Source organism: Chlorocebus sabaeus, chromosome 8 (genome assembly GCF_047675955.1).
Source record: "Chlorocebus sabaeus isolate Y175 chromosome 8, mChlSab1.0.hap1, whole genome shotgun sequence".
NCBI classification, from domain to species: Eukaryota; Metazoa; Chordata; class Mammalia; order Primates; family Cercopithecidae; genus Chlorocebus; species Chlorocebus sabaeus.
Window position 1 is genome coordinate 146,719,261 of NC_132911.1, and position 26,613 is coordinate 146,745,873.

At 56.3% G+C, this 26,613-nt stretch overlaps 1 protein-coding gene and 2 long non-coding RNA genes across 4 annotated transcripts; 2 read left to right on the forward strand and 1 right to left on the reverse strand.

The window, feature by feature from the left end:
- The first annotated feature begins 1,346 nt into the window (after positions 1 to 1,346).
- LY6E (lymphocyte antigen 6 family member E) lies at positions 1,347 to 5,241 on the forward strand. Of its 2 annotated transcripts, none has more exons than XM_008001713.3 (4): positions 1,347 to 1,464; positions 3,753 to 3,855; positions 4,148 to 4,267; positions 4,400 to 5,241. In XM_008001713.3, the coding sequence occupies exons 2-4, from the start codon at positions 3,804 to 3,806 to the stop codon at positions 4,621 to 4,623; spliced, it is 396 nt and encodes a 131-aa protein (XP_007999904.1). In that variant the 5' UTR covers positions 1,347 to 1,464; positions 3,753 to 3,803; the 3' UTR covers positions 4,624 to 5,241. The 2 variants fall into 2 exon arrangements, with proteins under 2 accessions (XP_007999904.1, XP_007999905.1); XM_008001714.3 differs by having other exon boundaries at positions 3,785 to 3,855.
- A 2,473-nt stretch (positions 5,242 to 7,714) lies between these two features.
- On the reverse strand, positions 7,715 to 17,726 carry LOC103237551 (uncharacterized). The gene is made up of 2 exons (XR_012093778.1): positions 17,501 to 17,726; positions 7,715 to 11,538 (listed from the first exon to the last, which is right to left on the reverse strand). It is a non-coding gene; the product is annotated as an uncharacterized lncRNA (long non-coding RNA).
- On the forward strand, positions 17,549 to 26,412 carry LOC140712250 (uncharacterized). The gene is made up of 2 exons (XR_012093779.1): positions 17,549 to 17,643; positions 21,031 to 26,412. It is a non-coding gene; the product is annotated as an uncharacterized lncRNA (long non-coding RNA).
- Positions 26,413 to 26,613: the final 201 nt, after the last annotated feature.

Consider the following 26,613-nt stretch of genomic DNA (forward strand, 5'->3'; position numbering starts at 1 on the left):
GGAGTCTTCTGTGTTGATGTCTCCTGTGTGGTGTTGAGTGACAGACAGGATAAATGGTTTGAGAGTCTTTTCTAAACAGCCCTCTTCCTAATGCAGCTTGTTTTCTGAATCAGACGGTACTGTCTTGAAGGGGGCAAACCCACCCACGCTCTCATCCCACAACTCTTACTGAGCCCCTGCGGTGGCACAGATGGCCCCAGGTGCTGGCTGCGCAGAAAGAACCCCCTGCCCTCACCGCCAACATTCTAGAGGGGAAGACACCCTGCCTGTGCCCCAGTTAAGACCTAGAGGCCTGGACTCCCCCAGGGCCACAGCCTCCTGGAGGCTCCAGTCCCCAGAGACAGCTGGGGCATCACCCCCAAAGCTGTGGAAGCCCCACCCACGGTGCCATCATACCACAGCCAGGACATCTCATGACACACATAGCCCCAGCCTCAGCCTCCATACACACGCACCACACTCACTCATGCAAAACACATACACAGCCACACTGAATGCACCCCTAGATTTGAGATGGGTGTTACAGGTGTCTCTCCGCCCCAGCCCCCTCCTGGCCACACGACCACCTGCCGACCCTCGCGTTTCCCCACACCCTCCCCCTACTTCCGTGTGGGGTTCGGAAGCCCCCTCCCTGGCGCTCGCCCTGTCACCCAGAAAGGAAACTCACTGTCAACTGGAGAACAGGCCAGTGGCAGAGCCCCAGTGCCCACAAACCCTCGGAGAGGGCCTGGCGGGAGGAAAGGCACCCACCAATGGCAGAGCCCAGTGCCCTGGCAGAAGCCAGAACCCACAACCTCCCACCTCCCAACCCTTGCCGGTCTCCCCACCCCCGCCGGGGGGATGGCCAAGACACAGCCCAGCCTGGAGCGGGGAGCAGGGACAAGATGACCTCAGGAAGCCCAGGCTACAGGGGTGCCTGCTTCCTCCCCTCCCCCGCTCCACTCCGCAGGCGAGACCCCCAGCACTGCTCCCCGACACTCTCCGAGGCACCCCTCCTCCGTGCTCACACCCAAAACACGTCTGCTCACCCGTGGGCCTCCCACTCCGATCACAACGAGGACTGGCCACAAGTCCAGGTGTCAGTGACCTTCACCCCGACCTGGTCCCCTGTCCGGCCTCGCCAGGTCAGCACCCGCCGCGCGCACAGCAGGGCCGGGTGGAAGGAGGCCGGGCTTGGCCGTGGCTCAGGCGCCACCTCGCTGGGGAAATTGGGGGGTGGTCTCAGCCCCCTTCTGGTCCTCAGCCTCCCCATCTGTCCCAAGAAGCTGGGGCAGGCCTGGGCGGCGAGGGGACCCCCAACGCGGACTCGCCGACTCCGCCCCGCGGAGGCCCCTCCCGCGCCCCGCCCCTGCCCCCGCCCCGGGGCCGCGCGGGCTGCCTGGGAGTCTGCGGTCCAGCAGCGGTCCAGAGCGCGCGAGGTTCGGGGAGCTCGGCGAGACTGCTGGTACCTGCGTCCGCCCGGCGGTGAGTCCGCGGGGCCGCGACCGGGACGGCCCCGACACCTGCGCGCACGCGCTCAGACCCAGCGGCCTCGGCTGCGGTGCACGCGGCCCCGGCCCAGCCACGCGCGGCGGAAGGCGCCCTGCGGGGGCCGGGGCTGCAGACGGTGGGAGAGAGCAAGAGGGGCGCACGGGGAGGCGCAGGAGAGGGGCTGGGGCTGCCGGTGGGTTGGTCCCGCGAGAGCTGAACCTCTCCTCCCATCCCCCCCCCCCAGGCTTCCCTGAATGTTTCCAAAGATCTGGGGCGGGAGCGGGCGGAGACTGCCGCCAGGAGTCTCCCGGCCGGCCCAGGGCTGCGCAGCCACTGGAGCCCATCACCCAACTCCAGACGCTCCTGGCTCCCCAGCGTGGGCCGGGAGTGACAGCTTTGCTGACTAGGGGAGGGGGCACGGGACCTTGCAGAGCTCCTGGCCGGAAAGGGAGGATTGACCGCTCCCCCGCGTATCACCCCGGAGCACTGAAACCCGCCCCCGCTTCTTGTTCTGGCACTGGTGGTGCTTGCGGTGAGGTCCAAGGAGCCCAGCCTCCCGGAGTGGACCGCCGGGCCGCTCCCCATTCCCACAGGAGAGGCTCCCGCCTCTTGCTGGCTGGGCAGCCCCTAGATACCTGGCTCCCAGGGGCCAGCTTCCCTGAGCCTGGGGACGAGCCTGCAGCCTGGACCCCACGGGCGCCCCCTACGGCCTGCCGGCTCCCTCTGGGCTCCACAGCCCACCCGGCCTTCCTAATTGCCTTCTGCTCCCACCGGTGCCTTAGCTCAGCCTGGTGGCCCGGCGGGTTGGGTGCCACCCAGTGGGCAGATGGCGGCACCAACTGTACCTGTTTGTGGCCCTGTATGCTAGGACTTCCTCAGAGACAGGTCAGGGACCCCCAAACCAGAACCTCACTTTTCGGGGGTGGGGGGATAAGGAATTGGAGATCCTTCCTCCTCGGGCCCCTCCCTGTAGGCGGGGACAGGCCCCAGCTGGACTTGGCACTGGTTTTGGCCATCTGGGGCTCCCACTCCGAACCCCAGGATGTCAGCCCAGGTCTCAGGGTCCTGGCCTGCTGCTCTCCCCTTAGGGCCTCTGCGGGCCCCTCTCCAGATCTTTTCTCTGAGGCATCCTCACCCCCAGTGCCCAGCACTAGCTCCCCAGGCCCGGGATGTCCCTCCCCCTCCTCTGCCCACGGCTGTCCCTGGCAGAAGGCAGCAGCCTCCCCCTCCAACACCATGCACTCACAAAATAGAGAATCACGACCCCAGCAGGGCGTGTTCCAGATTCTTTCTCCAACAGTGCCATGGGCCCCTGCCCAACGGAGGGTCCTGTGCAGAGGCCAAGGAGCAGTACCTGGACCCATCTGGCCCCTTCCTGCTGGTGGGACCGGTGGCACGCAGCCTGGTCTCTTGGAGCCCATTTCCCAGCCACAGAATGGGGAGTAGCAGATACTTAGTGGGCTGCTGTCCTCAGAACTGAGTAACATCAGGAATGGGGAGTGCTTTCCCCTGGGCCATGCCCCACACGGCCCCCGGTCTCCATGTCAGGGGAGATGCCTGGGCTCAAGACACTGAGCTGTCCCAAGAAAAGTTCTAGATATAGATTAGGTAATATGCACAGACAGACACACATATAAATGTGTATATAGATCTCTCTTTTTTTTGAGACGGTCTCACTCTGTTGCCCAGGCTGCAGTGCAGTGGCATGATCACGGTTCACTGCAGCCTTGAACTCCCTGGCTCAAGAGATCCTCCCACCTCAGCCTCCCAAGTAGCTGACCACAGGCACGTACCACGCCCAGCTAATTTTTGTATTTTGTATAGAAACAGGAGGTCTCACTCTGTTGCCCAGGCTGGTCTCAAACCCCTGGCCTCGTGTGATCCTCTTGCCTTGGCCTCACATAGCGTGGAGATTACAGGCATGAGCCACCGTACCCAACCCCAGACTAGCTCATAGTATTACTGGTTACCATTCCCCCACCCCAGGACTACTGGCAGAGGCCACTGACTCTGCTTCCTTCTCTGTGATTCGGAGAAGGCTGGTGAGTTTCCTCCTCTTGACTGTACAGCGCCCATGCCAGGTTTCAGGAGGGGTATAGCCTAGAGCATACCTGCACTGAGTGAGGGGCAGGTCGGGAGAGAAGCAGGGAAGTTCTTGTGTGCTGGCAGGTCCCTGCCCCTCTTTGCTGTCTGTGTCCTCATCTGCAAAGTGGGGGTGCATGGTCCTGGGGAGGAGCGAGGCACCACCCGGCCCCCTAACCAGCGGTGTCTCTCTGGAGCAGGACGGCTGCTCTGGTTTGTGACTTCCGGACAGGACGGCCATCCTCTCCAGAATGAAGATCTTCTTGCCGGTGCTGCTGGCTGCGCTTCTGGGTGTGGAGCAAGGTGAGGTGCCCTCAGGGACGCCAGAACTTTGTCCGGCTGTGCCCTGCTCGACTCCCCAGGGGTCCTTCCAGGCCGCTCCCAGCAGAGGGCTCACCTAGCCTGGCCACACTGTCTCACTGTGTGTTTGGGTGCCACTTGAGCTGCTCGACGGCCAGGGTAGGGTGTCACTGTCTTCGTTCTGCCTCCACCCCAAGGGCTGCTATACAGTAATTTCTCAGTAAATGTCCACTGGGGTCAGGCCTGGGAGGGACACTGGAGGCTTCCCTGAGACAGGTGTGTCCTCCTTCCACAGCCAGCTCGCTGATGTGCTTCTCCTGCCTGAACCAGAAGAGCAATCTGTACTGCCTGAAGCCGACCATCTGCTCCGACGGGGACAACTACTGCGTGACCGTGTCTACTAGTGCCGGCATTGGTGAGTGCCAGGCCTCACACCACGCCTTCCTCCCCTGGCCGTCTCCCTGGCCCAGGCTGGGGCTCAGCAGAGGCCATTGCTGTCTGCCTGCAGCCGTCTGCCTCTCCCCTGACAGCCTCATTTCCCATGCAGGGAATCTCGTGACATTTGGCCACAGCCTGAGCAAGACCTGTTCCCCGGCCTGCCCCCTCCCAGAAGGCATCAATGTTGGTGTGGCTTCCATGGGCATCAGCTGCTGCCAGAGCTTCCTGTGCAATTTCAGTGCAGCTGACGGCGGGCTGCGGGCAAGCGCTACCCTGCTGGGCGCCGGGCTGCTGCTGAGCCTGCTGCCGGCCCTGCTGCGGTTCGGCCCCTGACTGCCCAGACCCTGTCCCCCGATCCCCCAGCTCACGAAGGAAAGCCCAGCCCTTTCTGGATCCCACAGGGTATGGGAGCCCCTGACTTCTCACGTGCCTGATCTGTGCCCTTGGTCCCAGGTCAGGCCCACCCCCTGCACCTCCACCTGCCCCAGCCCCTGCCTCTGCCCCAAGTGGGGCCAGCTGCCCTTACTTCTGGGGTCGATGATGTGACCTTCCTTGGGGGACTGTGGAAGGGACGAGGGTTCCCTGGAGTCTTAGGGTCCTTCGTCAGGACCAAGTCCCGTGGACACGCTGACAGCCCCCAGGGAGGCTGTGTCAGTAGGGATGTGTGCCTAGCTGTGTACGTGGGTGTGCAGTGCATGTGGGAGCACGTGGTGGCTTCTGGGGGCGGTGTTTGGGGAGGGAGGGGTGCCAGCAGCCTGGAGAGCCTCAGTCTCCTGTAGCCCCTGCCCTGGCACAGCCACATGCCCGTCAAGGGCAGCCTTTGGGAGCTGGGATTTCTGCCGCTTCCAGGTCTAGGCCCCGCCCCAATTCCAGCCAGTCCTGCCCCAGCCCACCCCTACCTTGGAGCCCTCCTGCTGCTTCGGTGCCTCAAATAAATACAGATGTCCCCCAGCTTCCTGCTCTGAGCGTGGCTGCCCCATGGGGGAAAAGGCAGAGCACCCCAGGTTTGGAAGGTTCTGGGGTCTTCTGTGGTACGGCCTGGGGGTGGTCGGGGAGGAGTTGTCCCCTGAGCCATAGCCAGCAGCTTGCCTGGCCTCCGAGGAGCCCCTCGCCAGCGCTCTGCCCTTCCTCCTGCCCCAGGCTCAGCAGGTCGAGTGAGTTCGGCCTCCCACAGCAGAAGGAGGTCTGGGGGCATGGAGGAAAGAAAGCGGGTGCGAGAAGGAGCACGCTCAGGCTGGGGCAGCGCCCAGGGCTCTCTAGGACTTGGGAATGGAGGGTGTCTGTCTGGACCCGCTGGTGCAGAGGGCACAAAAGCTGGGCTGGGGCAGGACAGACAGGAGTTCAGTGAGTGGCCTGTGGGAGGAGCAGGGGGCTCCCACGCAAAAGCTCGGGGCAGCAACCCTGACCCATCCATGCCTGGACTGCAGCGCTGCCCGCTTCCCCCTGGCAAGCAGGTGGCGGCCTCCTGACAGAGGAGCCCGGCCCAGGCCACCATCTGCAGGCAGGTGCTGTGCACAGCCCAGCAGGCTCTTTGGGCTGGAGAGAAAACAAGGACAGACCCCAATGGAGGTGCATTTGTTTGTTTCTCTGGGACAACGGGAGGAAGCCGACCAGGGTCTCAGCCACTCAGCGCCGACCCTGGATTTCCCCGGCTGGCCAGAAACTGTGCTGTGTGTGTCAAGATTCCAGGGGCACCGTCCAGCAGGAGGGGCCGGTGGTCACCATGGAAGCCCAAGATTCCCACCCCTGGCAGCTGATGTGAATAGCCGGGTCCTCCCAGGTCCCTGAGGTCAAGGCAGGTCAAGGACCTGTGTCCTCCTCCTGGGTCCCTGAGGTAGTGATTCCTGTCTGAAACACACGAATCATTACTGCCACCTAAGAAGGGCCCGTTGTAACTGAGCAAGAGGACCTGGAAGGGGTCACCGGGAGGAGGGGCCTGCCGCCAATCACCCCTCCCTGTGGACGGACCCTGCAGAGACTGAGCTTGAGATTCTGTGGGGAGTTTGGATTTGCTGAGTGGGTTGCTCTAGCATTGAGAAATGCAAGCAGAGAACAGAGGGTGGAAACCAGATGGTCCCGGAGCCTGGGCACGGTAGCCAGGAGGACAGAGATCCCGGCATTCGGGTCCCAGTGTGCAGTGCATTCGCTGCATTGTTCACTTGGAATCACAGGTGGCTTTGCTGGAGAGACAGACTAGTTGATCGTAGTGGAGCTGGTGAGAGGAAGTTGCTCCCAAAAGCCATGTCCAGGAACCTGGATCTGACTCCAGGGACACAGGAACATGGTGGGCGCTGGGTGATGATAGAATTTCTAACAAATGCTTGGTTTCTGCTAAAGCTAATTTTCGCTTCCATCTCTGGCATCTCCTCCACTTCCCAGGTGAGCTCACTGGTTTCTAAGTCTCGCAACCACATTGAGACGAGGGCACAGTCATCCCCTCGTTTCCCCAGGGGAGACAGTCTCAGAGTGGAAGCTGCTTGTCCTCCTGGGATCTGGAACTCGGGGCCCAGCTCTCCCTCTGCTCTGGGTTTAGGGCTGGGGTCAGAGGCAGCCCTGACCTCCCGCGGGTAGCGGAGAGAGTGGTTCCGCCGGGTTCCTGCCGCTCCGCCCTCCGGAGGCAGGAGGCCCCCCAAGGACAGGTGGTTTCCAGGAGCCCAGGGAGGGAGGGAGGGAGCCCGGGTTGTGTCCTGGGCCTGGAGCAGAGAAGGGAGGAGCCCAGCGCACTGAGTTTCAATTTCCTGAAGCCTGAGGGAGGGAGAGGAAGGGAACCTGGTCTCAGGGCTCTGGACCGGAGCCTCCCGCCCAGGGCCCACCACACCCTGCTAGGAGCTGGGATTTCCCAGTCTCCACGTCGACCCGCACGGGGCCCCCTCCTCTCCACAGCCATCCAGCCCCGCTTTCCCGCTTCCCGGCATCTGCCCGTGGATGAGCCTCTGGAGGATGGGCAGCCCGCCCCAGCGCTGCGCCTCACCCACCCCCCACCACTCAGCCCCTGTGGGGACTTCCTGCAGTGAGGCCCAGGCAGAACCCTGCGCTGCCTCCCCCATCCACAGCCTCTGCCCCCTCGACACCCCCGCCCTCTGCGGTGCCTGGTGCCTTGCAGGAGTCACCAGCCTGTGGGCCCGGGACGGTTTCACACATCCGGCAGCCACAGCTGGCCTGGACCCTTAGTGCCTCCACCCCTCCGCCCCCTCTGTCAGCCCCCAACAAGTCTTCCTGGGGGACCCCAGCCCTGAGTGCAAGACCCTCCGGGCTGCTTCTGGACCTCGGGCTGGGGCTGAGCCTGATCCTGGCTGGAAATGAGCACAGGGCTGGGCCACCCGGGGAAGGCCCTCCAGTCTCTGAACCCCACCCTGGGGAATTTGCTGGGACCCCCTTGAAGGCCACAGATCAGACCCCAAGGGTTAATAAGGGAACAAAGTCCTTGGGTTGAACACGTGCATTTACTGTCTGGGCCAGCGGGCGTCTAGGCTGCTGGGTGAGGTGGGTCTCTGGGCCGCTGGGCAGCCAGGCGAGGGCATCAGGGCAGGAGCTGAGGGCTGCACTGGGCAACCACCCTGCGCTCCTATTTACCCACCAGGGGCAGTGCCAGGGTGGGCTGGGCTCACGGCAGGGCCCAAAGGAAGAGGCCCAGGCTGAGCAGGAGCTCCCTAACAGCCAGGCCCCAAAGGCCACGCCGGCCGCCGTGTTACAAAGGCTCTTTTCACAGCAGGTCATGTCCAGCTTCTCAGTCTTCAAGTCGATCAGTCCATCCTCAGTTTCTGTGGGGTGAGACCCTCCAGGGACCACAGGGTGGGTGAGGTTCATAATCTGGGCATGGGGTGGGGGCACAGCCCTTGCTAGTGTAGCTGAATTTCTGCCCTGTGGGCGAGAGAGGAAGGTGGCTGGCACAGGAGGCCCCACCGGACCCCCTCAGACCTGCCCCAGGACCGCCCCCTTCAGGGAACCTTGAAGCCAGTGGGGACACGGAAACAAGCAGAAGAGAACAGGGGGGGGGGGGGGGCGGCCCCAGGCTCCCGCGCCAAGTCTGTGATCCATTAGATGGAGGTCCCTGAGCTCTGTCCCCAGATCCAAGCTTCCACCAGGCCAGGGGGCTCAAGGCAGAGCTGCTGGGATGCTGCCTGAGAGTGCCCTGCCCACCTTACCTGCTTACAGATGCCGGGTCCCACCCGGATCCACCATTGGTAGTGCCAGTGACCACAGAGGAGGGGCAGCTTTGAGCCTGCATGGGGTCGGAGACGGGTGGCACAGGCTGGGGTCCAAGACACCATAGCACTGGAAGCACTCAAGGCCCTGACTCGGGGTGGGGCGGGGAGGGTGCAGGTCAGGGTCGCAGGCTGAAGGGTGGGTTCCAGCCCCTCTCACCAGCACAGGCAGCAGGCCTGGGCAGCACACAGGTAGGCTCAGGTGCCCTTGGCTACTCACAATTGTGGGCAGGGTCCTGCTGGCATCTGGAGCCCCCAGCATCAAGAGGGTCTCACTCCCACCTTCAGGCCTCCTTCCCATTGTCCACCCTCAGCCCCCACTTACAGGGCTTCACCCACAGCTGTGCCAGCAGCAGCAGTGGCCGGTGACCTTCATGGTCTTGGGTGTGGGTGCATTGAGGGCAGGTGTGGCACAGAGGCTCCGAGCCTGGAAAGAGCTAGGGGAGGCCTTGCACCCCCGAGCCTGGGAACCTCTGCCCCACGTCTGGTTTATGAGGAGGAACCCAGATTGCTTGTGTAGTATGCACACAGCCGACGGTCTCATCCCATCATCTCATAGTACGGGAACTGAGGGGTAGAAACCCTTCCGTCCTGACCTGGCTGCTCTGGAAGGCAGACGTGACCTCGAGCAAGACCACCCCACCACCACCCCACCCCTTCTCTGCCTGGGGCCTCCCAGAGCTCAAGGTGTGAGCAGAACAGACCCGGAAGGAGGAGGGGCTGCCATGAGGAGAGAAGCGAGAGGTTGTCCCCTGGGGTGGGAGGTTGCCTTAGAAGGAGAAATTGTGACTCAATAGAGAGGAGGGTCCTGGACTAGGGCCCTGAGTTTCAGTTTCAGTTTCCTGGTGCATCAGGAGCAAGCTGCTTCCTGGTGTCAGAAGCAAGAGAGAAAAGCAGCCGTGAGACTCAGGTCATCCCACTCAGCATGAGGGTCTCTGGCTGAGCCCACCACTGGCAGGCCCCTGTGCAGACAGAGCCTGGGAGGGGCCAGTGGGGCAACAAGCTCTGACACTGAGACCCCAGGCCAGGCACCTCTTGTTTTCTGTGCAGGGAGCAGAGGCCCCTGTAACGGGGTGGGGCGACATGGGGGCTCCCTCGGGGGGTGGTCCTGGCCACTCCTGGAACCACCCCTGTCCCTCCTAGTCAGTGCCCCCTGCCCACCCCCATCACACCCACACCCGAACTTGTTCTTCAGGGGAATCAGAAGACACAGGAAATGGGCCAAGGTGGGCCAGGGGTGACTGCAGACTCTGCCCCCCCACCAGGTGCTGGGCAGAAGGAGGGAGAGGGCTGCCTGGACTGCGGGGACAGCCCTTGATGAAGACAGATAAAGGCAGCAGACCCGCATAAGAATGGGTCGCCTTTCAGGTGGGAGGTCCCCTCCAAAAAGCAGAATCCACTCTGTGCCCTCAGGGGTCTCTGCTTGGAGACTCCATGGCATCTGAGAGGATAAGCCAGGTGAGGTGGGGGTGGCTTCTGAGAGCGGGGAGGACAAGGACAGGTGGGGGTGGCTCCTGAGAGCGGGGAGGACAAGGACAGGTGGGGGTGGCTCCTGAGAGCAGGGAGGACAAGGGCAGGTGGGGGTGGCTCCTGAAAGCGGGGAGGACAAGGGCAGAGATGGAGGCGGCAGGCACAAAAGACTCCCCAGTGACTCGGGGCAGCTGTGGGCAAGACGCGGGCCCAAGAGGCCTGACTGCCCCGCCAAGCAGTGCACCAGAGCACAGGTCAGACCTGAAGGGGCAGTGCCAGCAGGGCCCATGGTCCGCGGGTCACTCTGCTGGCCCTGCAGTCACACTGCTCAGGTCCCAGGGCCTGATGATGGCTGAGCCAGACATCGTAACACCAAGCAATGGAGAAGTTAGAATATTGCTAGGGATACTGACTTGTTGTATTTTTGAATCTTAAAATATATGTTTTAAGCTGACGGTCCATAAGCAGTGCATGTTACATGCCAGTCAGAGCACAAGCATCCCCGAGAGGTGTGCACTGTGTGTGTCGATGGATGATGAAAGCACGGCTTTCACACAGCAAGTTATCCTCACTTCATGTGATGCCTTCTGCTTTATTTGAAAAGTATCAATTGTGTCCCACTCAATTGATTTTATACCCTCTATGCACATGGTCCCCAGTTTATTGGCAGGGGGATTATTTGGTGTTTTGTTTGTTTTTGTTTTTGAGATGGAGTCGTGCTCTTGTCGCCCAGGCTGGAGTGCAATGGCACGATCTCGGCTCACCACAACCTCCGGCTCCCGGGTTCCAGAGATTCTCCTGCCTCAGCCTCCTGAGTAACTGGGATTACAGGCGCGTGCCACCACGCCCAGCTAATTTTTGTATTTCTAGTAGAGATGGGGTTTCACCATATTGGCCAGGCTGGTCTCGAACTCCTGACCTCAGGTGATTTGCCTGCCTCAGCTTCCCAAAGTGCTGGGATTACAGGCGTGAGCCACCACACCTGGCCTGTTTTGTTTTTTGAGATAGGGTCTCCCTCTGTCACCCAGGCTAGAGTGCAGTGGTACAATCGCAGCTCATTGCAGCCTCAACCTCCTTCCCAACCTCAGCCTGCAGGGGAGGGGAGGGGAGGGAGAGGAAGGAAGGCTCATCTCAGGGCTCTGAACCTGAGCCTCCCGCCGGGGATTTCCCAGTCTCCACACCGGCCCGGAACTGGGCGCCCTCCTCTCCGCAGCCCCATCCGGCCCCTGCTTCCCAGCATCTGCCCACGGATGAGCCTCCGGAGGGTGGGCAGCAGGTCCTGGCACTGCCCCTCACCGGCCCCCCACCACTCTGCCCCTGTGGGGACCTCGGGAGGTAAGGCCCAGGCAGGACCCTGTGCCGCCTCCCCCATCCACAGCCTCTGCCCCTTTGATGCCCTTGTTACAGAGGCTCTCTTCACAGCAGGTCATGTCCAGCTTCTCAGTCTTCAAGTCGATCAGTCCATCCTCAGTTTCTGTGGGGTGAGACCCTCCAGGGACCACAGGGTGGGTGAGGTTCATAATCTGGGCATGGGGAGGGCCACAGCCCTTGCTAGTGTAGCTGAACTTCTGCCCTGTGGGCGAGAGAGGAAGGCGGCTGGCACAGGAAGCCCCACCCAACCCCCTCGGACCCTCCCCAGGGAACCTCGAAGCCAGTGTGTACACGGAGACAACCAGGAGACAAGCACAAGAGAACGGGCTGTGGCCCCCAGGCCCATGCCAAGTCTGCAGTCCTCCCAGGCTCAAGCGATCCTCCTGCCTCAGCTTCCAAGTAGCTGGGACCACAGGCACCGCCACTACACCCAGCTATTTTTTTAAAAAATTTTTTATAGATATGGGATCTCACTGTGTTGCCCAGGCTGATCTTGAACTCTTGGGCTCAAGTGATCCCCCTGCCTCAGCCTCCCAAAATGCTGGAATTATAAGTGTGAGCCACTGCACCCGGCCTGGTCCACAATTTAAAAACACACAGCCACCATTGCCTCTCCAGAAAGCACCCAGGTCCCTTTGGGAGAACCAGCCTCCTCCAAGGGGAAAACTTGGGACCTGCCTTCCCACCTGGGGAGCAGAGGGATCTGTGGAAAATCCTTCTGACGGACCTTCCCCTCAGTGCCCGATCCATACTCAAAAGGAGAAAAAGTAAGAAATATACAAAGATAGCAGATACACCGTGACAGTTCCCCAAATAGCTGAGCGAATAGCACAGAGGCGATATTGAAGACTTAATAGCTGAGACATTTCCAGAACTGATATAGTGGATCCAGCCACAGATCAGGCAGCCCAGAAAATTTCAGGCAGCGTCAACAAATAAATAACCCCACATGCACCTGTGAAAATGCAGAAGACCAAAGAAAAAAAGTCCTGTCGACGGCCAGAGAAAAAGATCAGCCACCAGGGGGCGGTAGTGAGAAGGACAACTATGGAAGCCAGGAGAGATAATAGCCCTGAATTCACAGGCAACAAGAGCATTGGAAGAAAGACTTTGTCAGACAGACAGAAAGGTTATCACCAACACACTTCCAACATACTTGTACTAAAAGAAAATTTTATTTTATTTTATTTTATTTTTATTTTTTATTTTTAGACAGGATCTCACTTTGTTGCCCAAGCTGGAGTGCAGTGGTGGGAACACAGCTTATTGTAGCCTTGACCCAGGCTCAAGCGATCCTCCTGCCTCTGCCCCCGAAGTAGCTGGGATGACAGGTGTACACCACCATGCCCAGCTAATTTTTGTATTTTTGTAGAGGCAGGGTTTCGCCATTTTGCCCCAGCTAGTCTCGAACCCCCGTGCTCAAGGAATACAGGTGTAAGCCACAGCACCAGCCAAGAACGTCTTTTAAAAAGCGATCTTGCTGGGCACACTGGCTCATGCCTGTAATCCCAGCACTTTGGGAGGCCGAGGCAGGTGGATCACAAGGTCAGGAGTTCAAGACCAGCCTGGCCAAGATGGTGAAACCACGTCTCTACTAAAATTACTAAAATTAGCCAGGTGTGGTGGTGGGCTCCTGTAATCCCAGCTACTTGGGAGGCTGAGGTGGGAGAATTGCTTGAACCCGCAGGCAGAGGCTGCAGTGAGCCGAGATTACGCCAGTGCACTCCAGCCTGGCAACAGAGCAAGACCCCATCTCAAAACCAAAAAAAAAAAAAAAATTCCATTTAAAAATTTAGAAAATAAAATAAATTTTAAAATTAATAAAAGAAAGTAACCAACATAGAAAACTGGACACAGCGATTCCAGAACACACATCTTTTTCAAGTACACACAAACATTTACAACTATCGATCACATAATAAGCCATGAAAAAGTTTCCACAAATTAACTGAAATCATACAGAGTGGCTTCTCTAATTACAATTCAATTAGACCAGAAATTATTACCCAAAACGAGAATATCCTCCTCTGTTTGGAAATGAACAAGTATATTTATAAATAACCCATATGTCACAGAAGAAATCAAAATGAAAATAGGATTTCCCTCTGTTGGGTACAATCAAAGCTCACTGCAGCCCTGACCTCCTGGGCTCAAGTGGTCCTCCTGCCTCAATCTCCTAAGTAGCTGAGACCACAGGCACACACCACCACATCTTGCTAGTTATTTATTTATTTATTTATTTATTTGAGACGGAGCTTTGCTCTTGTTGCCCAGGCTAGAGTGTAGTGGCACAATCTCAGCTCTGCAACCTCTACCTCTAGGTTCAAGCAATTCTCCTGTCTCAGCCTCCCAAGTAGCTGGGGCGACAGGCATGCACCACCACACCTGGCTAATTTTTGTATTTTTAGTAGAGACGAGGTTCCACTACGTTGGCCATGGTTGGGCTCGAACTCCTGACCTCAGGTGATCCGCCTTCCTCAGCCTCCCAAAGTGCTGGGATTGCAGGCATGAGCCACCATGCCCGGCCATAACTGCATGCTTTGAGAGAACTGTATCCACTGTTAGGTCTCAGAACCCAATACCTCAAATTATGGCACTTTGACATGCTGAAGAAACTTCAAGAACTTTCTGTTCTCCCCCACAACCCACAGACTCTCCCAAAGTCAGGATGGAGTTCTCTAAACTTCGTCTGCCTAAAGTCTGAACCCACCAAGAACAATTGTATTTTCTTCCCCCTACCCCAAGACAAAGAATGTCACCATATCTGAACAGACCCTTTCAAAAGATAATAATGTCTGTCCCTCAGGCCCATCCACATTCCAAAGAGAACTGTCTACAAGTTAATCTCTGCTCCCTGCTCCACTGCCCTCAGAATTCCTCTTCTCTCCCCATGGCCTGTGTGGCCAGGATGGTCCCTCAGCATCTGAACCCTGCTGCAGGGTGGGGGATATCACTCTGTGTTTTCCCCTGTGAACACGTTAATAAACCTGTGTGCCTTTTCTCCAGTTAATCTGCCTTTTCTGAGTTGAGTTTTCATGGAAATGTCAGGGGTTAAAAGGGAAGATTTCCCATTGGCCCTTACCTTCATACATTAAAAAACCATTCAGGCTGGGCACAGGGACTCATGCCTGTAATGCCAGCACTTTGGGAGGCCAACGCCGGAGGTCAGGAATTGGAAACCAGCCTGACCAACATAGCGAAACCCTGTCTCTACTAAAAATACAAAAATTAGCCGAGTGTAGTGGCACACACCTGTAATCCCAGCTACTTGGGAGGCTGAGACAGGAGAATCGCTGGAACCTGGGAGGCGGAGGTTGCAGTGAGCCAAGATCGTGCCATTGCACTCCAGCCTGGGTGACAGAGCGAGACTCCATCTCAAAAAAAAAGATTCAACATCGATGAATGAAGCATTCATCACAGGAAGTTACAGAAAGAACAGCAAATGGAATCCAAAAAAAAAAAAAAACAGAAGAAAGAAACTAATAAAAGTGACATCAGAAATTAATAATATATAAATTATGTACACATTAGATAGGATATACAAGTTAGTTATTTCTTTGGGTAAACTAAAAACTTGGATAACTCTTGCTTCTTTTTTTTTTTTTTTTTTTTAGACAGGGTCTCACTCTGCTGCCTGAGCTGGAGTGCAGTGGTGCGGTCTCAGCTGACTGCAATCTCTGCCTCCCAGGTTCAAGCAATTCTTGTGTTTCAGCCTCCCAAGTAGCTGGGATTACAGGCTTGTGCAACCATGCCCGGCTAATATTTGTATTTTTTGTGGAGATGAGGTTTCACCATGTTGGCCAGGCTGGTCTCAAACTCCTGACCTCAAATGATCCACCTGCCTCAACCTCCCAAAGTGCTGGGATTACAGGTGTGAGCAACTGTGCCCAGCCTTAAAAATGTGGCTAATTCTTGTGAGAGACCTGTCAGAAAAAGAAGAGGAGAAAAACAGCCATAATAGCAACGGGAAAAAAAAATCAGGATCAACAGAGGCTTCAACTAGGCACAGTGGCTCACGCCTGTAATCCCAACACTTTGGGAAGCCGAGGCAGGTGGATCCCTTGAGCCCAAGGGAGAAGGAGCAAAGGGGGAAGCACTACACACTTTCAAACTATCAGATCTCCTGAGAACTCACTCACTATCCCCAGAACAGCAAGGGGGAGATCTGACCCCATGATCGAATCACCTCCCACCAGGCCCCTCCACCTATTCCACATGAGATCTGGGGGGCCGGGGGGGACACAAATCCAAACCATATCAGCCTGTAACTTCTTTCTCCCTGAAGGGTGTAAAATCGAGCTGTACCCCGGCCATCTTGGGCACGTGTTCTCAGGACCTCCTGAGTCTCTGTCACAGGCCACAGTCCTCACATTTGGCTCAGAATAAACCTCTTCAAATATTTTAGAGTTTGGTTTTCTTTCATCAACACATCCCTCCTGTAAAACACAGAGTAAGCCAGAGAGAACGACTCACACCTGTCATCTCGACACTTTGGGAGACCAAGGTGGGAGGATCATTTGAGGCCAGGAGTTCAAGAGACCAGCTTGGCCAACAAAGCAAGACCTCATCTCTAAAAAAAAAAAATAAGTAAATAAAAATAAATGCATAGTGACTTCACTCTTTTCTCTCAGAGCCTCTAATTGTCACTTTTGTGAGTTTCTTCACGGTCTCTTGAACTGTACTCGGGGTGTCAAGAGGTACAGTCGGGAAGAATGGGGGCCTCTAATGGGGGGTTAAGAGCATCTTTCTGGGAGGCATGAGGGAGGCAGCAGAAGAGGGGCTGTGGTGTGGCCTTCACACACTGCAAGTCCTGGAGGTCAGCAGGGGCAGGATGTCCAGACAGTGGACGCATGAGTGGAGAAGCCTTCAGCCGCCCTGACTCCACCTAGGAGGTGCCCCAAGGCAGAACCAGCAGCTGAGCCTGGCCAGCCCCGGCAGCCATGAGAGACAGTAAGTTTTGGGGTGACCAACGGGGAGCCCCAGCAGGAGCCCAGCAGGAGAGATAAGCTGGGTATTGATCCTGCTGACCCCTCCTGCAGTCCTCAGGACTGTCCACAGCCGTCGCTCCTCTTAAGCAGCTCACCTGCCTTGGAGGCCCCTCTCCTCCTGGCCCCTCCTTTTGGGCCTGGGTTGGGGGTGGCAGGGGTCCTGTCGGGATACGGCGCCGGATTGTTTCCAGGCAGCCCACCCCTGTAAGAGGGCCTGGGGCTGGGCCCAGTAGCTCACACCTGTAATTCAGCACTTTGGGAGGCTGAGGCAGGAGGATCGCTTGAGCCCCGGAGTTCGAGAGCAGCCTGGGTAACACAGAGAGACCCCACTTCTACTTGAGAGACAGAGACAGAGAGAGAGAGAGAGAGAGAGAGAGAGAGAGAGAGAGAGAGAGAGAGAGAGAGAGGATGGCTCTTGGTAAATGCTCCTATTTTGTAAACTCTCTTCCTATTTTGTGATTAGGATGCTCCATCAGTTGCTGCCACCACTTGCTGGAGACGCTGCATGACCCTGACTCTTCTCAAAGGGTGAAAGGCTCAATTGCACCCCAGACCCTCCCTCAGGCAGAGGATAAACTCCCTGCCCCACCACCAGCCTGGCCTCCGTGAGAGTGGCGTTCGGGCTGACCCTGGAGGAAGAGGGACATTCAAACGGGGTGGGCAGCCTTCTACTGCTAGGCTGGGCTCTGGGGTGGGTGGAGACTGGCCACCACAGGCCATCAGCCTTCAGGGTTCTGGAGGCAGGGAGGGCAGAGGCTGGCCCAGCCTATGGGAGACCCCGCAGAGGCGTGGCCTCCGGGCTAATCCTGCCCCAACTCTCCCAGGGCGGGATTTCTTTTCTTTTTTCCTTTAATCTCTTTATCTACAGGCTCCAAGGCTTAATGAGCTCCAGATGTCTCAGCATGCCAGGAGAGGCTTGGGATCCCCTACCAAATACCAGGGAGATAAGAACGCACCAGATGGGCACAAACCAGAGCTGGTGACCCCAGTTCCCTTTAAGTCAGTGACATGTCATTACAAAGCGGAAGTCCCCGCCCGAGAGAACAGTCCCCAGGGCTTGCTAAGCATGCGTGGTATCAAGAGGCGCACTGAGGTGCTCCTACAGCCTCCTCCCGGCATGGGACTCCTCACGACCCCGGCCTCAGCCTCCCCCACAGGGCAGGGGCTCACTCTCACCCACTCTGGGCCAGGAACGCAGCCTTTCGTCCAATTGGGTGCTCTTTCTTTGCGATTGATACAAAGTGGGGACAAACGCCGCTTCCAGTGATGCCCGGGCCCCAGGAGGCTGGGGGAGAAGCGCCCGCTGCCCGGCCTTCAACGTGAGCTGCCTCCAACACATCCCAGCCCAGACCCCTGCAGCTGTGAGGGGAGGCGGGGAGGGGCTGCGTGCGGGGAGGGGCTGCGTGCGAGGAGGGGGATGCCTGCGGGGAGGGGCTGCGTGCGGGGAGGGGGACTCCCTGCGGGGAGGGGCTGCGTGCGGGGAGGGGGCTGCCTGCGGGGAGGGGCTGCGTGCGGGGAGGGGGCTGCCTGCGGGGAGGGGCTGCGTGCGGGGAGGGGGCTGCCTGCGGGGAGGGGCTGCCTGCGGGGAGGGAGCTGACTGCCGGGCCGGCCGCGTGGTTCCCCCGAGTGTGGGGGACCCGTGACGTCAGGCAACATTTCTCCAAAGCCTCCCTCACCTCGTCCTTTGGGATCTGGGGTGCTCAGAGGAAGGGGGAAGCCGGGTGGGTGTGGAGAGGGGTCACTGGAGAGGGGAAGGGCCGAGAGGGGAAGGGCCGGAGTGATCCCCTTGGGGAGGAGGCAGAGGAGAAGCTGTGGAGACCCAGAGAGAAGAGGTGGGGTGCGCCTGGGCCTCTCAAGTTTGTTTCCCAGAACCCGGGAAGATTACGGTAGAAGGGAGGACCCTGTGGGGAAGAAGCTTCCAGAGACCTTCTGGAGAGGTGAGCCAGGGCCAGCCAGGGCCAGAAGCAGAAGGCCAGCTGCAGACCCCAGGCCAGCTGCAGTGGAGAGTCAGTGCTGCTGGAGGCTTGGGAACCAGGGCTGCCCTCCTTGGGCTGAACCCTGTGCCTAGAGGACCATGGCCCTGGGCAAAAGCGCTGCTTTCTGGGCCCACTGGCGGGTAGGGCATGACACCATGGTGCTAGGGGCAGGGGGGGACATGAGGAGGTAGACAAGCAGCCTGAGTCACCAGGTACAACTACTGCACCCCATTATGACTGCCCCTGGGTCCGACACAGATTTGGGGTGGTCGCGAATTTCCCTTGACCTCCTTAGGCACTCATGAGTTTCTAGGTTGAGCAAATAAAAAGTCCAAGATGCCCAGTTTATTCTGAATCTCAGATAAACAATAGCCATTTTTACCAATGTTGGGGACATACTTATGCTAAAATTGTTTATCTGAAATTCAAATTTAATTGGGCATCTTACCCAGCATGGCTGGGTGGTGGCTGTCACACTGTGCAGTCGGAGGGACCAGGACGTCTCGGATGGAGGCGTCTGGCCAGTGTGGGAGACCAGGACCTGGTCATGAGATGTGGCTCCTGGCATGGCAGGGTAAAGCCTCTGCTGGTCGTCTGAGCCCAGCCCTGACCCCAGGCTGAGCACGCTGTCCACCCAGACCGTTCTGAGCCCAGCCCTGACCCCAGGCTGAGCACGCTGTCCACCCAGACCATTCTGAGCCCAGCCCTGACCCCAGGCTGAGAACGCTGTCTGCCCAGACCGTTCTGAGCCCAGCCCTGACCCCAGGCTGAGACGGCCGTCCCCCCAGACCATTCTGAGCCCAGCCCTGACCCCAGGCTGAGAGGGCCATCAGCCCAGACCATTCTGAGCCCAGCCCTGACTCCAGGCTGAGAGGGCCGTCCGCCCCGACCGTTCTGAGCCCAGCCCTGACTGCAGGCTGAGACGGCCGTGCACCCAGGCTGTTCTGAATCTAGTCCTGACTCCAGGCTGAGACGGTCGTCCACCCAGGGCGTTCTGAGCCTAGCCCTGACTCCAGGCTGAGACAGGCGTTCATTCACCCAGACCGCAGTTCTGAGCCAGCCTGACCTCAAGTGATCCACTCACCTTGGCCTCCCAAAGTGCTAGGATTACATGTGTGAGCCACCATGCCCAGCCCAATTTACTCTTTACACTAGAATTGGCAGTAGGTGGGCCTGGTGGCTCACATCTGTAATCTCATCACTTTGGGAGGCCAAGGCAGGAAGATAGCTTGAGGCCAGGAGTGAAACCACTTTAGCAAGATTATAACAATGAGAGGAGGCCAGGCGTGGTGGCTCATGCCTGTAATCCCAGCACTTTGGGAGGCCGAGGTGGGTGGATCACAAGGTCAGGAGATCAGGACCATCCTGACTAACGCAGTGAAACCCCGTCTCTAATAAAACTACAAAAAAAAAAAAAAAAATAGCGGGACGTGGTGGCAGGTGCCTGTAGTCCCAGCTACTCAGGAGGCTCAGGCAGGAGAATGGTGTGAACCTGGGAAGCAGAGCTTGCAATGAGCTGAGATTGCGCCACTGCACTCCAGCTTGGGTGACAGAGTGAGACTCCTGCTCAAAAAAAAGAGAGGAATCTAACATAACTGACTCCAGCTTGCTTCTAATCTCACAAGCTAACCTGCCTTTGCTCAGGTGGCATAGGCCAAGCTAACTATGGGAGGAATTTAGTTCATAGTTTAAAGTAAGGATGGGCCAGGCATGATGGCTCACACCTGTAATACCTTTGAAAGACCGAGGCAGGTGAATCACCTGAAGTCAGGAGTTCAAGACCAGCCTGACCAACATGACGAAACTCTGTCTCTACTAAAAAAAAATAAAAACTAGCTGACATGGTGGCGGGCACCTGTAATCCCAGCTACTCAGGAAGCTGAGGCAGGAGAATCACTTGAACCTGAGATGTGGAGGTTGCAGTGAGCCGAGATTGTGCCATTGTACTCCAGCCTGGGTGACAAGAGCGAAACTCCATCTCAAAACAAAAATAAATAAATACAAATAAAAAATAAAGTAAGGACGATAATAGTCTCTTCCCAAAACTACTCTACTCCTTGACCAAAGCCGCCTTTGTAGAACTAATGAAAGACCACAAGGTTAGCATTATGGTAGGGGCTTGAAATTTTTTGTTGTTGTTGTTGGAGTCTTGCTCGGTCACCCAGGCTGGAGTGCAGTGGTGCCATCTCAGCTCACTGCAATCTCTGCCTCCCGGGTTCAAGTGATTCTCCTGCTTCAGCCTCCGGAGTAGCTGGGATTACAGGCGCCTGCCACCGCACCCAGTTTTTTTTTTTTTTTTTTCCCTCGTATTTTTAGTAGAGACGGGGTTTCACTGTGTTGGCCAGGCTGGTCTCAAACTCCTGACCTTGTTATCTGCCTGCCTCGGCTTCCCAAAGTGCTGAGATTACAGGCGTGAGGCATGGCGCCTGGCCCAGGGGCTTGACTTCTGCTTATGAGCCAGGATAGGTAGTCAAGGAAGTGACCATATCCTTAGGATGCAGCCACTGTGGCCACTGTACAGTCAACACAGTGAGGCTTTGCATTTGCGCTGTGGTCCAGCTCATCCAAGCAAAGCTAGCTCCAGGAGAGAAATCCCCCCTCCCCAACTAGAGAGCATGCATATTTGATTTTCCCTGTCCTCAGACTGACCCTTTGCTCATTATAATAGAAAACACACCCCTGGGTGGAGATATAAGATGCTAATGAGACATGCAACTTATGAACAAGCAGGTACAGGTACTGCGCATGTGCACCCAGAGGACCCCCCCCCCCCGCCCCGGCGAACATGTTTCCTAGCAACGCCTCTGCCCACCCGCGGTGAGTAATCATGGAAGACTCCCTGGTGCCAGTCTGTGCTGTCTCGCCCTTACTAGCAGACGGCCCTGAATCCTCTCTCTCAGGGCGTCCTGTCTCTTCTGCGTCGCACTTTCAAAATATTCTTTCTCCTTTGCAATACATTGCTCTGTGCTGCTTCTCCTTGGCTGCGTGTCTCTTGTTTAAATTCTTTTAAACGAAGAAGACAAGAATGGAGGCCTCCCAGCAGCCGTCACCGTTTCTGGTGCCGTGACTCGGATGGAGGTTTGTCCGCGTCGTTCACTCCAGTTTCCCTTCCCCGCGGCGGGCACCGTGGCAGTGCCAGGCTGCCTGGTTGGCTGCTGCTGCTTTTCCCAGGGCTGTTTCAGTCAAGCTCTGGGAAAGGTTTCTAAGTTGCTTGTACCCTTTCTGTGGATATATGTGCTGCTGTCCTCTGGCTGCCTCTGCACCGCTCATCATTATCCTAACCACATGGGTTGCTCTCAACGTTCAGTATTTGGGCTGTTTTGCTGCTTAATTTCACACCTTTCTGGCCTCCTTTCAGACGCAGCTGTTTGCTGTCCCTCTGGTAGCACTCGGTCGCCACCTCGTGGCCATTGTGATTTATTGTCTGATCGGGTTTTCTGTTTTACAAAATTTTCTTTTTTTCTTTTTTCTTTCTTTTCTTTCTTTTTTTGTTTTTTGTTTTTTGTTTTTTGTTTTTTGACGGAGCCTCTTTTGCCCAGGCTGGAGTGCAATGACACCATCTCGGCTCACAGCAACCTCTGCCTCCTAGGTTAAAGCAACTCTCCTGCCTCAGCCTCCCGGGTTGCTGGGACTACAGGGATCTGCCACCACGCCCAGCTAATTTTTTATACTTGTAGTAGAGATGGGGTTTCACCATGTTGGCCAGGCTGGTCTTGAACTGCTGACCTCAAGTGATCCATCCACCTTGGCCTCTCAAAGTGTTGGGATTACAGGCATGAGCCACCACACCTGGCCAAAGTCTGTTTTGAGGGACACATTAAGAGTGCCCTGTCCCTCCAGACCTTATGCATTTTCCAGCTCCTTCAGATGGTCCTTCGACTGGCTTTCTTTGCTGAACAAAAGATGCTTAGTCATGTAGATGCCAGGCCGTGGGGATTGCATTGGGCATTACAGGCATTGTAATTGGGCATCACCAATGGCCAACCAGTGAGGCAGGGAAAGGCTTGCTGGCGAGATGTCGGGCCTCCCAGCCAGCAGGGGGGGCCACCTCAGTTGGACCTGGAGACTTCCAGCACCCGTGAGACCCAGGACGGTGCATGCCAAATGCCCGGACCTTCTAGGGCCCTGGTTTCATGGGGATTCAAGGGGATGTCCCAGACCCTGTCATGGTCCAGCTTGGCTCAGGGACACCTGTGACCTCCTGGACTTTGGTATCTGTTTTTTTCATTGCTGGATTATCTCGGCACCATGGGAACCACTTCCTTTACTCTCACTGACCGCCCCTGGGACATAGCTTTAAAAAATTGGAACACGTTTCAGATAGATGAGCTAAAAAGGAAAAGACATCTTATGTTACACTGTTTGGCCTGGGTACAAGTTAGCTGACGACGAAAAGTGGTCAGAGAGTGGAACTGTGAGCTTCATCGACATCCTGCAGCTCTGTCTTTCCGTAGGAATCAGGGACAATGGTCCTAAGTACCCTATAAGCAAGTGTGTGTGGCCTTACAACAGAACCCGGCTCTACCTACACAGCAGCTGCAGGCTAAAATCCAGTAAGCCAGAAAGCCCCCCAGACCCATGCGAAGACCCTCTTTAATTAAAGGGAAAGGTCCCCAGGCCCCATGGCCCAACTCCAAGTCCAGATAGGGGTTCTCAGGGCTCCTTACCTCCTTCTGACTCCCCAGTATCCACTGCACTATCAGAGTCTCCTGTGGAATCTAATCCCATTTCACCCCCTCCTTATGCTCTTCCTTTGCAGGTACAATAGGGACTTGCCCAGCTGGAGGTACTCGCACTGGGACATCACACCATCCAGGGCCAGAGAAACTACTCCCCTTATGGGAGGTCCCAAATGGAGAGGGGACCATTATGGCACACGTCCCATAAATGATCTAATTTATGGACTCACATCAATAAATGATCAAATCCAATGGAAGCAAAAGAACAAAAACTCACCTTCTGTAGCAGAGAAATGCTCCTAGCAGAGTAGCCCTAGGAGTCCCCCCAAAACTGGGAGAAACACCGTGTCTGGTTGTGGGAGGAACACCTTGTTCAGTTGTGGGAGAAACGCCTCATCTGGTTGGCTCCTTTCCAAAGCAGCTGGACTCTGTGCCCTGAAGGTGGCCTGGCTGCCTTAGGGCAGTCACAGCCATCGCTATTCCAGTAGAAGCAGCCCAAAACCTGACTTTTTTTTTTTTTTTTTTTTTGAGACGGAGTATTGCACTGTCGCCAGGCTGGAGTGCAGTGGTGCAATCTCAGCTCACTGCAACCTTCGCTTCCCGGGTTCAAGCAATTCTCCTGCCTCAGCCTCCTGAGAAGCTGGAATTACAGGCGTGCACCACCACATCTGGCTAATTTTTGTATTTTTAGTAGACACGGGGTTTCACCACATTGGCCGAGCTGGTCTCGAACTCCTGACCTCAAGTGATCCACCTGTCTCGGCCTCCTAAAGTGCTGGGATTATAGGAGTGAGCCACCTCGCCCGGCCCCAAAACCTGACTTTCAGACACACCTTCGAGGGTCCTCTCTCCCCTCCAGGTGCAGGGAGTTTTAGAAATAAAGGGCCATGTTGGCTCTTGGGAGGAAGACTCACCGTGATCAGGCGCCCTCCTGGACTCCCTCAAGATTACTATAAAAACTTGTGGTACCCTTAATCCAGCCTCTCATGCCAGCCTGTTCCTGGGAGAGCCTAACTTGTTCCGGGGTTGAAACATGGGCCAGGCCTTCTGCAGTAGAATAGACCTCAGGGGTGCACCCTCTAGAGTCCTGGTGCTGAATGGCTCACTGATGGAAGTAGTTGCATGGAAAATAAAAAAAGAGGGGCAGGACATGCTGTGGTGAGTCTGCACCAAACAACAGATGCCCATGCTGCCACCTAACACCTTGGCGCAAAAAGCAGAGTGAGTCCCCTCGCCAGGGCCCGGCTCAGGGTCACGGAAAGGCACTTCACAGGTGCGCCAACTCCAAGGGCACCTTCCTTGTCCCTCATGCACACACAGCTACTTGGAAAACGGGTCTTCTAAATGCAAGGAAGTCCCCCATTAAACATGCAAAAGAAACACTGCAGGTTTTAGAGGCTGTGCAGGAGCCTGAGCAAGTGGCAGTCCTTCACTGCCTGGGACATCAAAGAGGAAACTCCTCAGTGACATTGGGAAATGCAAGGGCTGACAGGAAAGCTAAGAGGGAATTCCGGGAGCAGTGGCCCAGCTGGCCTTGTTCCCCTGTGCCCATTCTCTTGATGTAAATCCATCTTAACTACAACAGAACAAGCAGCTGGGCATGGTGGCTCATGCCTGTAATCCCAGCACTTTAGGAGGCCAAGGTGAGCAGATCACCTGAGGTCAGGAGTTCGAGACCAGCCTAGCCAGCATGTTGAAACCCTGTCTCTACTAAAAATACAAAAATTAGTGGGGTGTGATGGCACGCACCTGTAATCCCAGCTACTCGGGAGGCTGAAGCAGGAGAGTCACTTGAACCCGGGAGGCAGAAGTTGCATCAACCCAAGATCCCACCACGCACTCCAGTCTGGGTGACAGAGCGAGACTCTGATTCAAAAATAAGAATAAGTAAAACATCAAAACAAGCATGAGCTAAAGAAAGTCAGGGGACTCTAACACCTGAGGGTTAGTGGCTCATAGGTCAAAAGCTCTTGCTTCCTCTGCCCAACCAGTAGAAAATGGTTAAAAGTTTACATGATTCCCAGCTAGGCACAGTGGCTCACGCCTGTAATCCCAGCACTTTGGGAGGTCGAAGCGAGTGGATCACTTGAGGTCAGAAATTCTAGACCACCCTGGCCTACATGGAGAAACCCCATCTCTACTAAAAATACAAAAATTAGCCGGGCGTGGTGGCACCCACCTGTAATTCCAGCTACTCAGGAGGCTGAGGCAGGAGAATCACTTGAACCTGGGAAGCAGAGGTTGCAGTGAGCCAAGATTGAGCCACTGCACTCCAGCCTGGGTGACAGAATGAGACTCTGTCTCAAAAAAAAAAAAAAAAAAAAAAAAATTTACATGATTATCTCCATATGAGGCAGGACACCATGACCACCTGGGTGGGTGGACCATCTGTTTATGGGCAAGGGCCTGGCAACCACAATAGAGTCACTCGGGCCTGTGAACTTTGCTCCCAAAATAACCCTGGGGGCAAACAAAGACAGCCTGTCACTGAACCCAGAAACCGGTCCTGTTGCGGACCGGCAGATTGACTGCACCCACATGCCCTCCTTTCGAGGCTTTAAATACCTTTACTGGTTGGATGGAAGCTCTCCCCCAAGAACAGAGAAAGCTACAGAAGTGGCCAAGGCGTGTTTTGGCCTCTCCCACTCCTTGCAACTAGAACCCAGCAGGGAGCTCAAGCTTTGGGAATTAAGTATCATCTCCACTCCTCATGGAGGCCGCAATCCTCCCGCAAGGTTGAAAGGACCAGTCACACTTTAAAGCAAACCCTGGCAAAATTATGCCAGGAAACTTCTGGGTCTGGCTATACTCTGTTGTCTACAGCGTTCATGAGAATCCCCGAAGGGAAGAGGAAACTTAGTCTTTTTTAAATGACTTATGGGAGACCCTCCCTCACCGTAGACGCGTTAATCAAACCTGAAACTCAGTCTATTATAACATATATTCAAAATCTAGGCCAGGTGTGGCTGGCCATCCAGGAATACAGAAACACAGTGCTGCCCTCGCCTGGTCAAGTGAAACAGAAGCCCAAAGTGCTGCCTAGAGGCTGGGTCCTGTTGAAAACCTAGAAGGAAGGCTCCCCAGCAGATCAACTTCTTCCTAAATGGAACGGACCTTACCAAGTGCTGCGAACCACCCCCAGTGGCTGTAAAGCTGCAGGGAATCGCCATTTGGGCCCGCATGACCAGAATTAAACTTTGCAATAAACCTTTACAGAAACCAGAGGAAGCCGCTCACTACACCCAAGAGCTCAAAGAGGCTCTGAAGTTTCTATTCAAGAAAACAACCCCAGATGGGGCTGATCTGGAAGACAAGTAACATCTTCCTTTTCTGGTGTTCACCTGCTGTGCTCTAAGCGCTTTTAGAGATGCTGGTCTGTGTGCTAGGGAAGCAATTAATCATACTGTTAATCTATTAAATATAACTCAGCCTGGCTGGCTTTCCGTGACTACCAAACGCGGGGAATATGCCAGACCTGTGCCCGTGAAAGACTCTGGCCTCCCAGCACACCTCCAGGAGCAAACTCACTGGCCGGCAGGATGGGGATAGCAGCCCCAACAGTCAATACAAAGGGATTTTATTGGATGGGGTCATGGGTTCCCTAAGTTCCCTCTCTTAACGATCAACAGTAGTT

Coding starts and splice junctions, on each gene's coding strand:
- LY6E (XM_008001713.3), top strand. CDS start 3,804: ATGAAGATCTTCTTGCCGGTGCTGCTGGCTGCGCTTCTGGGTGTGGAG. Junction 3,856..4,147: donor GCTTCTGGGTGTGGAGCAAG/GTGAGGTGCCCT, acceptor CTCCTTCCACAG/CCAGCTCGCTGATGTGCTTC. Junction 4,268..4,399: donor GTCTACTAGTGCCGGCATTG/GTGAGTGCCAGG, acceptor TTTCCCATGCAG/GGAATCTCGTGACATTTGGC.